Source organism: Eublepharis macularius, chromosome 18 (assembly GCF_028583425.1).
Source record: "Eublepharis macularius isolate TG4126 chromosome 18, MPM_Emac_v1.0, whole genome shotgun sequence".
Lineage (NCBI taxonomy): Eukaryota > Metazoa > Chordata > Lepidosauria > Squamata > Eublepharidae > Eublepharis > Eublepharis macularius.
Window position 1 is genome coordinate 27405541 of NC_072807.1, and position 12364 is coordinate 27417904.

At 41.1% G+C, this 12364-nt stretch overlaps 2 protein-coding genes across 3 annotated transcripts in view; one reads left to right on the plus strand and one right to left on the minus strand.

Moving 5' to 3' along the window:
- The window catches only part of FAM227B (family with sequence similarity 227 member B), a 106176-nt gene that overhangs the window by 21512 nt on the left and 72300 nt on the right, over positions 1-12364 (plus strand). The window lies entirely within an intron of this gene.
- The window catches only part of FGF7 (fibroblast growth factor 7), a 45874-nt gene continuing 39329 nt past the window's right edge, over positions 5820-12364 (minus strand). Inside the window, exons 3-4 of the mRNA XM_055002703.1 lie at positions 8857-8960; positions 5820-6911 (exon numbers count right to left, since the gene is read on the minus strand). Of these exons, the coding sequence (XP_054858678.1) occupies positions 6717-6911; positions 8857-8960 (299 nt within the window). The 3' untranslated portion in view covers positions 5820-6716. The remainder of the gene's footprint in view (positions 6912-8856; positions 8961-12364) is intronic.

Below are 12364 nucleotides of genomic sequence, written 5' to 3' on the forward strand. Positions count from 1 at the left end.
GCAGCGTTGTGCATGTATGTTGAAGAGCACTACAAAATTAACCTGCACTATAAAACTAACAGGCTGAAACAGAGCATTACTAATAACTGTACAGGAAGACTAAATTCCTTTCTTTTTATTATTTTTTATTCTTACACATCTCTGACCAAAGCTCTGACCAAAAATGCACCCATATTTCTTAAGCAAAATGGTATTATTACAAAATTAAAATGCAGAACAGTAAACATTAAAACATAATGTGGCAAATTAAAATCCATCTCTCTGATGGCTTGAAGAGATCACAAGTGCTAAAAATTTGGCGACAGAACACCTTATTTCCAAGTTAACCGTCTGCCAGCAAAAAAAAGAAATTGCACAAGATTCAACAGGTGGCTGATGTTTACCCCGAGTAGGTACAATTCAGGAGTCTCTGAGTGGCATGCGTCAGTCACAGAAAAGATGAGGCTGTCTGTGGACTCTGTTATTCCAGGTGCACAGAATATGAGGAAGAATAAATTTATCCCTTTGTTGTAATTAAGTGTATTTATTACATCACTCTAAAAATGAGAGTGCATATATGTGCTCAATGAAAAGATACTGATCCCAATCATAAACCCATATATCAAGGGTTGCAGTTGTAGGAAAAGAAATAAATTGTGTAGGAAAAAAGTACACCCATATCACATACCACAGAATGCAACAAGAATCCCATTCTCCTGGTGGGGGCATTTCACAACATTTTTTTTTTGTTTTCATGGGGCTTGCCCAGGAGATGTGTTTGGAATGAATAATGTATTCATAGTTGTGATTAGAGATGGGCACAAACCGAAATGCGTGGTTTGTGAACTGGCAGTTTGTCAGAGCCCATTTCTGATGAACCACCACGAACCTTAGGCTGGTTTGTTTGGTTCGTTTTTTGGTTTGTCACTACATACAGCCTGGCACCGACCAATCAGTTTCCTAGGCAACAGGGGATGGACTGGGAAGTGGCCTTCTGCTGACCCGGTAGTGACTATTTGCTGACCTGGGTGTGATGTTTTCATGAACCCAACGAACCGGTTTGCAAACTGGGGCAGGTTCGTGAAAGTTCATGGTTCGTGAAATGCAACGAACTAAGAACTGCACGGGTTTTTTTCCGGTTCGTGCCCATCTCTAGTTGTGATCACATGTAACAGATTTAATATGTAGTAGAAATAATCTGCTTATTCAGCCAAACACTTCAGGAAGATGTAAATAAATTATTTTGATTTATATATAAGAAAGTTTAAAAGAACTAGATAGAATATTCTATAATTAAACCATAATTAATCTCGAAAATTTTAAAAAGTTTACTTAAAAGGGATGGCAGCAGACCGGCATTTTAGGACTCCTAGTGGTTGCTTTTTTCCTAGCGAGGCTCTAAGGCCAAAAGTAATCTTACTAAGAAGAAGTAGTTGGGAAAGAGACTGTTTTAAAGGGGGAAAAGCTATGAGTGGGGAAAAGGCTCAGCATCTTTTCCCCACCTCCACTTCTCTTTTAAAATATTTCTCTTGCATGACCAGCTTTCTGCCATATGGATTGTGCAGTACTCATGTTTAGATTAACACTTAAATCCTGTTAAACCCAATGAGCTTTAAAGAACATAGCTAAGTACTTTATTCCTGTTGATTTCAGTAGAACTTAAACGAGCCTAACTTCCTGTGGATCACGCCTCTCTTTGTCAGCTTGCTTATCCAGAGGAACATACTTTCAGAGCATGGCAAGACAGAAACATTTAGCTGGTGCAAGTCGCAGTAGTTTTCTTTGATTAGTTCTGATTTATTCTAGTAATGTAACAAATGTGTCACAGCTGTGTATATAGTCTGAACATTTAATTACAAACAGTAGTTTGGAGGGTTGACACTGATAATCATAAATAGCAAATTGACAATTTTATGTAAGTGGAATATTCAGCGCAGCGTTTTCAGCACAGGAAAGGGAAAAGGGAGCACTGAAGAACATAGTAAGACATGATCTAGCAAGAATTTAGTACTTGGAAGTTTGTTGCTTTTCAAAGGGAGCATTTGGCTGTCTCCCATTAAATCAGTGAGGTGTATCCAACCATCTGCGGAATTCATGGAGTGGAACTTCCTTATTTCCACCTCCAGTTGTGATCTGTGGAGCTCTCCAATATTTTATTGTGGGCGAGGGGAGTCAGTGGATTCTGAGAACTAGCATGGGGGCCAGATTGGGAGTGGCAACCACCACCATCACCCCTTTGGCAGACACAGATGCCATACTCTTGGAGGAACTGTGTGGTTGGATACGCCCCACTGCATCGTAACATAGCTTTGGCTGTATCATGCCTGCACTCAAGGGTGTAACGCACTTGCTTGCTTTTGCACCATTCCCTCTAAGCAGCAGTGCTTGGTGCCCTGAATTTGGGGGAAAAGAGAGGCAGTTTGAAAGGGCCCTTGGAAAGTATGCCCAAAAGTGTACAACAATAGGAACAAAAGTTGGAAAGTTTCACAGTTTCAACTCCAGTTCTATCCCAAAATGTTCACCGTCTGTTTCCAAATGGCAGATGCCCCAGTGTGTCTTTAGGGAATATATGCTTTCCCCTGGGGCTGCTAGTTGCAGGATTTAACTGCTTCTTCAAGGTCTCTGAGAGAAGGAGTACCATGCCAAAGCGAGATGTCAGAACAGGCAAGTTGTTATCAACGGGGACCCTCTTCAGCATGTGATCCCATTCTCATTTTGAAGTTTAAACTATCCCCTTTACCAGTTTTAGTGTTCTTCCAATCATAGCTTCTTTCTTTTTTTGTGAATCAGAGCGATTGAGAAACGAATATCTAAGTTAGCCATCTGCACTGGGGACAGGAGTGGCTTGTGATATCTCTTTATTTTTTTACCATCAGCGAGTACTGTTGGGTTTCACACCCTTCTCTGCCAGCACTGTGCTTGAGTTCTCAGGCTTTGCCCACTGCATTTGGAAATCTGATAATCGTAGTTTCATCTCTCAACTCATGGATAGCCCCGTACCCCTTTTAAGAGATAACTGAGCTTTTACTTCAGGCCATAACTGCAGATAAGCTTTTTCTCCTTGCTTGTATAATGATGGGCAGAACGTGGTGGTATGCCTGCCCATCCAAACGCAGAGGAAACGTTCAGAATACAAATAGAACATTTATCAATGTGGTTTCAGAGTCTTTTAAATAGCCAACTCTCCCTCTGGATTTAGTTGTAAGTCTTATGGCATAGGGTCATGTTTTAAATCCTGCTTTGAATCATTCATTCAACTCAACCTTTCTTTCATTCAGAAACCATGTTGAATATCTTATGTTGGCTTCTTCAGATGCTCATTAAGTGTGCTTTCCGAACGTTGTGTTTGTTTTAAAGAAAACAAGTATGGTTGATTATGAAGTTCAATGTGTCTGAGTGCTCTTCCCTAGTGGAAGGCACTGAAAGCAAAGTGCATTCGTAATAGAATATTAGGCAGTCGAAATTTGGTTCTTCATCTATAGTTTCAGATCCTGGATAGAAGTGCTTCTGAGTAAAGTGATTTGGTCTTCTGTGTGTTTCCTAAAAGAAGAGAGTCAAATGGAATCCAAAAGTGGTAAGATCATTATGGCTGCGAGACTCTGAGGTAGTTTCCACATGGTAACAGGCTTGGGTGCTTTCCCTGTTGCTGGTGTGGCTGCTGATACAGCACAGTGGCAAAGAGACTTCCCCACAGCAGGTTTCCCCCTTGCTGCTTCCCCACCGTATTCCCTCAGAAGCTGCCACCCCCCCCCCTCCCTCGGGTTACTGGGACTTTAATCACAAGTTGCATATTGTTATATTAATATAATGTTGTAAAAATCAGTGTATTGGGCTCTCTGAATTCCCAACATCAATTTAAAACAAAAAATAAGTCTCTAGCCCATTTTGTTACAGAGCTATGCCTTTCCCTTTATATCTCTGGAATGGAAGGGGTTAGAGACTTTTTAAAAAAATGAAAGTGGAGAATTCAGAGAACCTGGTGCTACATGTATTGTTGCCGCATAATATCGATATAACAATACTTGATTGCTGTTTTTTTAAAAAAAAAACCCAAACGCCCCCTGGTGTCAGAGGGAGGGAATGGCTGCTGCAGGGATAACGTCAGGCAAAATGGCTGCCATGGGGTGGAAGAATCCACACTTTCTTACTCAGACAACAGCTATCCAGGCTTTACTCCAATCATTCCCAAATCTTTGCAGCAGAGCAAGCCTGAGAAAGGTTGAAGAAAAGTTGGGGAAATCTTGGGAGGTGCACAGATGCACCATGGTGCTGTGGGGAAATAGGAAAAAAACCCTTTTCCCTACAGCATTGAAACTGGGGCAGATAACCCATGTAGAAATGGCCTGGATATCATTTTGTATTTGTGGATAAAATTCTGCACTCTTAAGCAGTGAATGTGGAAATAGGGATCTGTCGTGGGCTCTGAGTCCTCAGAGGATGAAGACCTCAGGGAAGATGACAGGGGAGAGAGTATGCCAAGCCCCTCCAGAGTCAGGAAGACCAGCAGGGAGTGGAACAGCAGGAACCCTTGCCAGAGCAGGCTGAGGAATCCAGGGCAGACCCAGAGACAGAGGCTGTTCCCTTACCTGCACCAGCAGTTGAGACCAGGGCAACATCCCCACCCAGCTCCCCTGAACCTGAAAGGGAGCGTAGGGTGCGGCAGCGTCTTGCTGCACAGGAAAGGAGGCGAAGTGCAAGGCTTCAGGCACTCAAACAGCGGCGTAGTGACCTTGAGTCTTAGCAGGATGCAGCACTGCCCTGGAGGTGATTGCTCTTAAGCCAGGATGCCCTTTCCCTCGTCACAGAAGCACCTGTGCACAGACCCGCCCGGCTCTACTGCGACCCAGCTCTGCTCTGACTGCTCTCTTGGCTCTGACCTTTGAACTTGGCTCCCTGGACTACACTCCCTGCTTGTTCCCCGGTCGGCTTGGTTGAACTCTGGACTTTTAGAGAAGCTTGTGGCAGACTCCCCGCCTGCATTCCAGCACAGGATCCCAGTTTCCCCAGTGGGCATGGGGGAGCCCCTGCTGCTCCCTGGCTGACGTCATTGTGAAGGCCCAGGAGCACAGGCCCACTTTATGTAAGCGCAACAAGCAAAGAAAAAGAAAGTGCCAGGGGACCGGAGGGCAAGGGGACCTGGCAACCATACATGGAACCCAGTTACCAAAGCAGCAGTAGCACCTGTCAGTTGTTTGGGAAGGAGGGTTGAAGCACGGGAACCGGATCCCACCTTCTGCCCTTTCCAAGCAGCTGATGGATGTGATTGTACATTTTTCTAACAAGGCTTCAACATGTACAACTATCTTAACTGTATTGTAGAGAGGAACTGCACATTGCAATGCCTTTTTCCTTGTTTATTTTCTCGCTCGACTGGGAATATGCATGCAGAAGTCTTCCTTCAAGTGTTCATGGCCACAACCTGCGCTGGGTTAAGAGCCCATCATGTGGATTAATTGGTGTGGACTAGCCATTCTAGGCCAGTTCCTCTGAACCATAATTTAATGTCTGCTGCGACTTTGGGAATGCTATCAGACTGAACTGGAAATGAAAATATGGAATTAGGTTTTTTTGTTGCATTTTTGGGTTGCTCCATTTGAGACTTCCATTGTACGAATTGCTGCAGGCTGTCATTTTTGTCTGCCATCCAGTGCGCATTGGCAAGAGTGTTGTGTACTAGACTTTATGTCTGGTCATAGAAGAAGGGATTGGGGGAGGCGGTTGCTGAACCAGACTATTTTGTTGTTCCTTTAGAATCAAAAGCATATGAAACAAATGCAGCTTAAGAAGGTTTTTTTTATAAATAACATCAACTTAAATAACTTAAAACAATAACGTTCATCTATAACTTAAAATAAAGTTTAATGCTGTAAGAACAGAAAAAGCATGAATAACGATGAAAAATATCAGAAGCCATATGCCCTAACAGGAATTATATAAAAAGATAGGTTATGTTACATTGTTTTAAAAAAACCGTATGATGTTGTCTGAATTTTTTTTACTTCGTCGTTATATAAAAGGATATTTTGAGGAAAGTGAGATGAAGTACATTTTCCTTATTAATATTATTTTATATACACTGTTTTGCAACATCTTTCAGAGCAGCATTAGGCATTCGGACTAGTACACGTGAACATTTTGCAATGGTGCAGCCCTTATCTTCCAAACTAGCTTTATTGTCTGAATACCACAGTGATTCATTTTTTTTTTTTAACACACACTTATTTTCCTGGGAAGTACTTAATACTGCTCAGCCTCTACAAAGAAGAACAACGATGATCTGAAAGAATCATCCCAGCAGCCTTCAAGACCGATGTATTTTACATAAACGCTTTCATCTGCTTCATTATTATTATTTATTATAGCAGCCATGTTTAATTAAGCAGATAGGTTTATTTTAAATTAAAAAAAATATCATCAGATAATCAAGTCATGACTTAACGCTTCATTAAAGAGTAAATTTAACTTAAGAATCCGCAATGCTACTCTTAAACTAACATAAGGATTGTACAACTCTTTACAATTTTTTACAACTTTTAGTTACTAAAATCTGATCTTGTGTATATTTTCATTTTTTTCTCTCTTAAAGGCAGTCTCTTTAAAATAAACATAAATGCGCAAGTCCAGCTTGTTCAGTGTTTCAGTAGTATTCCAGCTTCTCTTTCTTGCATGTTCAAGCAGTCCCCCTTTTTAAAATGAAAGCATTTTGCTGGAACCAGTTCTCCATAGACAATGTATGGTTAGGATACTGCAAATGGAAGGAAATGGGAAGATACGTCTTCCTTACTTGTTCTTTGACCTCTCTTAGGGGTTCCGTTCTGCTTCAATGCAATGTACATCTCCTTCCCTTTGTGTGTCCAATTTGCTGAAGCGTATGTGTTGTAATGGTTTTCTTCAATCAGTTCTATGAAGTTGCAGTCCTCATTGCACACTTTCTGTTTAAAAAGAACAACAACAAATAGTGACAACTGGTACTGAGGTGGATCCTATATTTAGTTACTTCATTTATACTCTACCCCAGTGGGGACCTAAAGCGGCTGGCATCATTCTCCTCTCTTCCATTTTATTCTCATAACAACCCTGCGAGATAGATTAGTCTGAGAGTGTGTGACTGGCCCGAGGTCGCCCAGACCGCTTCCATGGCGGAGTGGGGATTCAAACCTGGGTCTCCCAGATCCTAGTCTGGCACGCTAACCAATACACTACACTGGTTTTTTTGTGTGTATCCTATAACAGAATCATCTGCTATTGAAATACGTTACTTAAGCTGCATCTCTTGAAATGTAACAGTTAACTATTTTTGCGAATCTTGTTATGCCCCTTAAAGAAGAATTAGTTTCATTACAGAAAAAAACTCATCTAATTTAGTACATTCTATATTTCACTTCTCATATTATGCTGTGTAAGCAAGCCCCCAAATCTTTTTTCATGATACTCTGAAGAATTGTGTATTGTAGGCTTCTGGGTGTTTACATAAATGGTAATCTGCTGCACTCTAGAAACAGGTTTCTACATCTAGCCATGCTATATATACATGGATAGAAAGAAATATGTTGGGGGCGGGGGGGGATACGGTGGGGAATTTACCAAAGACTGCATTCAAGGACAGGTTAACACTTGCAGGAACCTATGCCTTAACTCAAGGTACAACACAAAAGAGAGTTACGGTAATAAGCAAATAACCAAAAAGGAAAACTCACCATCACCTGCTAACTACTCCAATCTAAGGCACAAGATTATATTATATACGATGAGTAAAGGTAAGGTAAAGGTAGTCCCCCTGTGCAAGCACCAAGTCATTACTGACCCACAGGGGGATGGTGCATCACAACATTTTCTTGGCAGACTTTTGTTACGGGGTGGTTTGCCGTTGCCTTCCCCAGTCATCTACACTTCACTCCCAGAAAACTGGGTACTCGTTTTACCAATGTTGGAAGGATGGAAGGCTGAGTCGACCTTGAGCTGGCTATCTGAACCCAGCTTCCACCAAGATCAAACTTAGGTCCTAAGCAGAGCTTGGGCTGCAGTACTGCAGCTTACCACTCTGACATATGCTGAGTAAAAAATATAATATATATAATCCAAAGAATCTGGAGCACATGACAACAGTATATAGCAATTACAGCTTTTGATTGCATTAGACACTACTGGACCTTTCTGATATCTCTTTATATTCTAGTTAAGAGCACGGGACTCTAATCTGGAGAACCGGGTTTGATTCTTCACTCCTCCACGTGAAGCCAGCTGGGTGACCTTGGGTCAGTCACAGCTTCTAGCTCTCTCAGCCCCACCCACCTCACAGGGTGTTTTGTTGTGGGGATAATAATAACATACTTTGTAAACTGCTCTAAGTGGATGTTAAGTCATCCTGAAGGGCAGTATATAAATTGAATGTTGTTGTTGTTATTATTATTATTAGTAACGTGAATGTTAATATGTATGGAACTGAGTCTTAACTCAGTGATTCTTTAGTTGTATATTACTTTTCTTTGTACATCAGTAGTTCATACAATTCTTCTATAAATACTGTAATTGCTATATAATGTTGTTTGCTCAAGGTTCTTTGGATTATATATTGTAATTATTACTCATATATAATGTAATCTTGTGCCTTAGACGGGAGTAGTTAGCAGGTTATGGTGGGTTTTCCTGTTTGGTTATTAACTCAGGAGTAGGCAATCCTTTGGGCTCAAATGTCTGCCTGTGAAGGTATTGGTGTGCTGGCAAACAAAGGGTGTGTATGGGGGAATAGTGCTCAGCCAGACATTTGCAGATGCATCCAAAGTTATGGGAGGCATTATGTGGCAAAGCTGTTTTTCAAAGCAAATACACACTTGTTAATCTACTAAATGCAAGCTAGACAATTAATTGTGCTAGTACCTTTCCATAGAGTTTCCCAGACTTGTTCATGGCTAGAAAGTATTCACTTGCCACTCCTTTGATTGCCACTATTCCAACCGCCACTGTTCTTATTTCGAGAATACCTGCAGAGAACAACAGTGAGATCTGTAATCTCTCCATTTGGCTCCTGACATAACACCACCAGGATATTTGTTGTAATAGTTCTATAGTATTTCTTCGAACAAATAATCTAATTTTAAGCAGGATTTTTTTTAAAGAAATGCCTTTTAACATAACTGTAGCCTCGACTATTTCCTTGATTTAAAAAATGAAGGTCAAAACTTGACTTCAAGAAGATCTTTTATTTATTTACTTTATATTCTTTGTTAGAAAAGACAACCAGTGAACATTGTAGTAGGACTGGGATTACAGATTTGAGAACAGTGCAAAGAACAAACTATCTAAGGCAGTGTAGAAGTGGCTTACAAGGTAAAGATAATGCATAAAAGCAAGTGACTCCTACAACAACCATTGCATGTTATGTTATAAAGATGCCTTCCTGGGCTGTTTATTCTGCCACAGTTCTAATCTCCGTTTAAAAATGCCCTCTTCCGCATTACACTTTTTCCCATTCTGCAGAATGAGAATACATGTAAAAGGGCAGCTGCCGATTTTCCCATTTGTCAAGTGACACCATGGGACATACATACTTTAGTTAAAAAAAATTGAAGTGGGCTTGCAGAAGGGAACTTCCCAGCAGATTGCATCCTTAGTGAAAATTATGTGTGTATGTATTGTATGGCCTCTAGAGATGGGCACAAACCAAAATATGAACCAAAGTTCGTCACAAACCAGGTGGATTCATGGTTCTCAAACTGGTGGTTCGTCAGAGCCCATTTTTGACGAACCGCCACAAACTTTACACCAGTTGGTTTGGTTCGTTTTTCGGTTCATCACTGCAGACAGCCTGGTGCCGATCAATCAGTTTCCTAGGTAAGAGGGGTGGCTTTCTGCAGACCTTTTGCTGCCCCAGAAGTGATGTTTGCACGAACCAAAGGAACCGGTTCACGAACTGGGGCAAGTTCGTGAAATTTCATGGTTTGTGAAACACACAACTTTTCACACTAATAGTACGAAGCATATCTGTAAATAATTTAATTTGTATTTTTTCCTGTGATATATCTTGTTACATTTCTTGTTCAGGCTGGAATGAATGTGTGTGGGTTTGTAATGTTAGTGCCACCTCCTTGCGAGAGTATAGTGAACCGTAGAACTTGCAAATGATGAAAAACAGGCACAGTGATTACAAGAAGATAAAGTATCTGTCCGGCTATTATGGACTTCGAAAGCTGATATGCATTGAAAACATAATAGAGCTGTATCTCACATGAAGAGCAACAAGTGAAATTTACTGTTGGAATTTTTTTTGTCCAATCTGATGTAGTTAACCTGTACAACTGAGTTCTTTTTACAAGCAGAAATATTTATTTCTCCTGAATTGATGTGTAAAATGCTCCTAGATCTAGCAAGTGAAATCCACTTGCAAAATGGGTCATCCTCTGACTGGGGTCTGTGATATAAAGCAATGATCTAGTGTGTGGGAAGGAGTGGAGGACAGCATTTGTGTGTTCTGTGCCTTTTTTTGGACTGGGGCCATGTATGCCAACCAAAGGAGTGTTGGCTAGCACTGTCAGCTGTTGATGGCTGTGGCAATGGGTTTCTCAGGCCATCCACTTTGCCAGAATGGAGAAGTCAGCCCCCACTTCCATCTCCTTATCAAAGGTGCCCTCTATAAAACTAGTTGTTTGCTAGAGTTCTGTTGTGTTAGTCTTCTCTCAGATGCTAGGTATGGCAAGCAGGCACTTTGATCACTTCGACCTTTGGAAATAATAATTTGATTTCAGTGAAGCTTGAGTCTTAAAAGCGCCTTAAAGACCAATATTTTCCAGAGTATACATTTGTGTCAGTCACAGCTCACTTCATCTAACAGTGTGAACTTTGACTCATCAAAGCTTATACCCTGGAAAAATTTATTGGTATTTAAGGTGCTACTGGACTCAATTTTTTTTTGTACCATTACAGACTAACATTTTATTTATTTATTTATTTATTTGATTTATACCCCGCCCTCCTCACAGATGGGCTCAGGGCGGCTAACAACATTTAAAAAATACATTAAAAGTCACAAAACCATAAAATCAATAATAATTTTTAAAAAAATCATTAAAATAGTCCAGGAGCAGGCTATTTAAACGAATATTGAGAGTCTGTATATGGGCATAGCAGATGGCCGAGGGCAGCCCCAGAAAAAGTGGTGGTCTTAGATGGAAGAAGGACACCTGCTGGCATTCAGCCAAAGGCCTGGCAGAACATCTCCATTTTACAGGCCCTGCGGAACTGTAACAGGTCCTGCAGGGCCCGGATCTCCAGCAGGAGAGTGTTCTACCAGGCCGGGGCCAGGGCAGAAAAAACCCTGGCCCTGGTTGAGGCCAGACAGATGTCCTTTGGGCCAGGGACTACCAGGACTTGCTTGTCTGAAGAGTGCAACACCCTGCAGGGGATGTAATGGAAGGGGCGGTCCCGCAGGTATGCAAGTCCCAGTCCGTGAAGGGCTTTAAACACCAAGGTTAACACCTTGAACTGGTTCCGGAACTCCACTGGGAGCCAGTGCAGCTGGCACAGCACAGGATGAATGTGTGCTTGGATTGGCTACCCACCTGAAACTATCTTGATTTCAATGCGTTTTTAAAGCTTTAATTAATTAAATTACTATATCAGCAGTTCTCTTTCAGAAATTGTAATGCATGCCTATAAAGCAGTTCATTTTTTATAGGCATAGATAGAAATATCCTGGAAAATCTCAACATTTATGTGTAAATTAAGTAAGTGATAGTAAACTTAGGTCATTGTTGATGTCTTAGTAAGCATCACAAATGATTGCATCACAAAGCATGTTTTGGTTATTTACTAATTGCCTTAATAAATGTCTCCTTTTAAAGGTAATGGATGGACACGAGAATGAAATTTGATATTTGGTTTGATTGGCTTCAAGAACTATCTGGCATTTATTATAGAACATTATACTCTTCTAGCAGAAATCCATTGACAGGATAGTTCTAAGCAGGGTTACACCCTACTAAGGCCATTGAAGTCAGTTGATTTAGAAAGACGTAACTCTGCTTATGATATTTACCATAATATAAGGTAATAGGTCTGGCTCCCAAAAACTGTCCATCTAGTTCCCTGCACTCAAAGAAGAGCTTTGGCATCTTTCAAACACCAGCCAGTTTGGTGCAGTGGTTAGGAGCGGCAGGACTCTAATCTGGAGAACCGGGTTTGGTTCCTCACTCTTCCACTTGAAGCCAGCTGGGTGACCTTGGGTCAGTCACAGCTCTTTTAGAGATCTCTCAGCCCCACCCACCTCACAGGGTGATTGTCGTGAGGATAATAACACACTTTGTATACCACTCTGAGTGAGCGTTAAGTTGTCCTGAAGGGCAGTATATAAATCGAATGTTGTTCTTGTTGTTGTTCTTGTTATAAACTG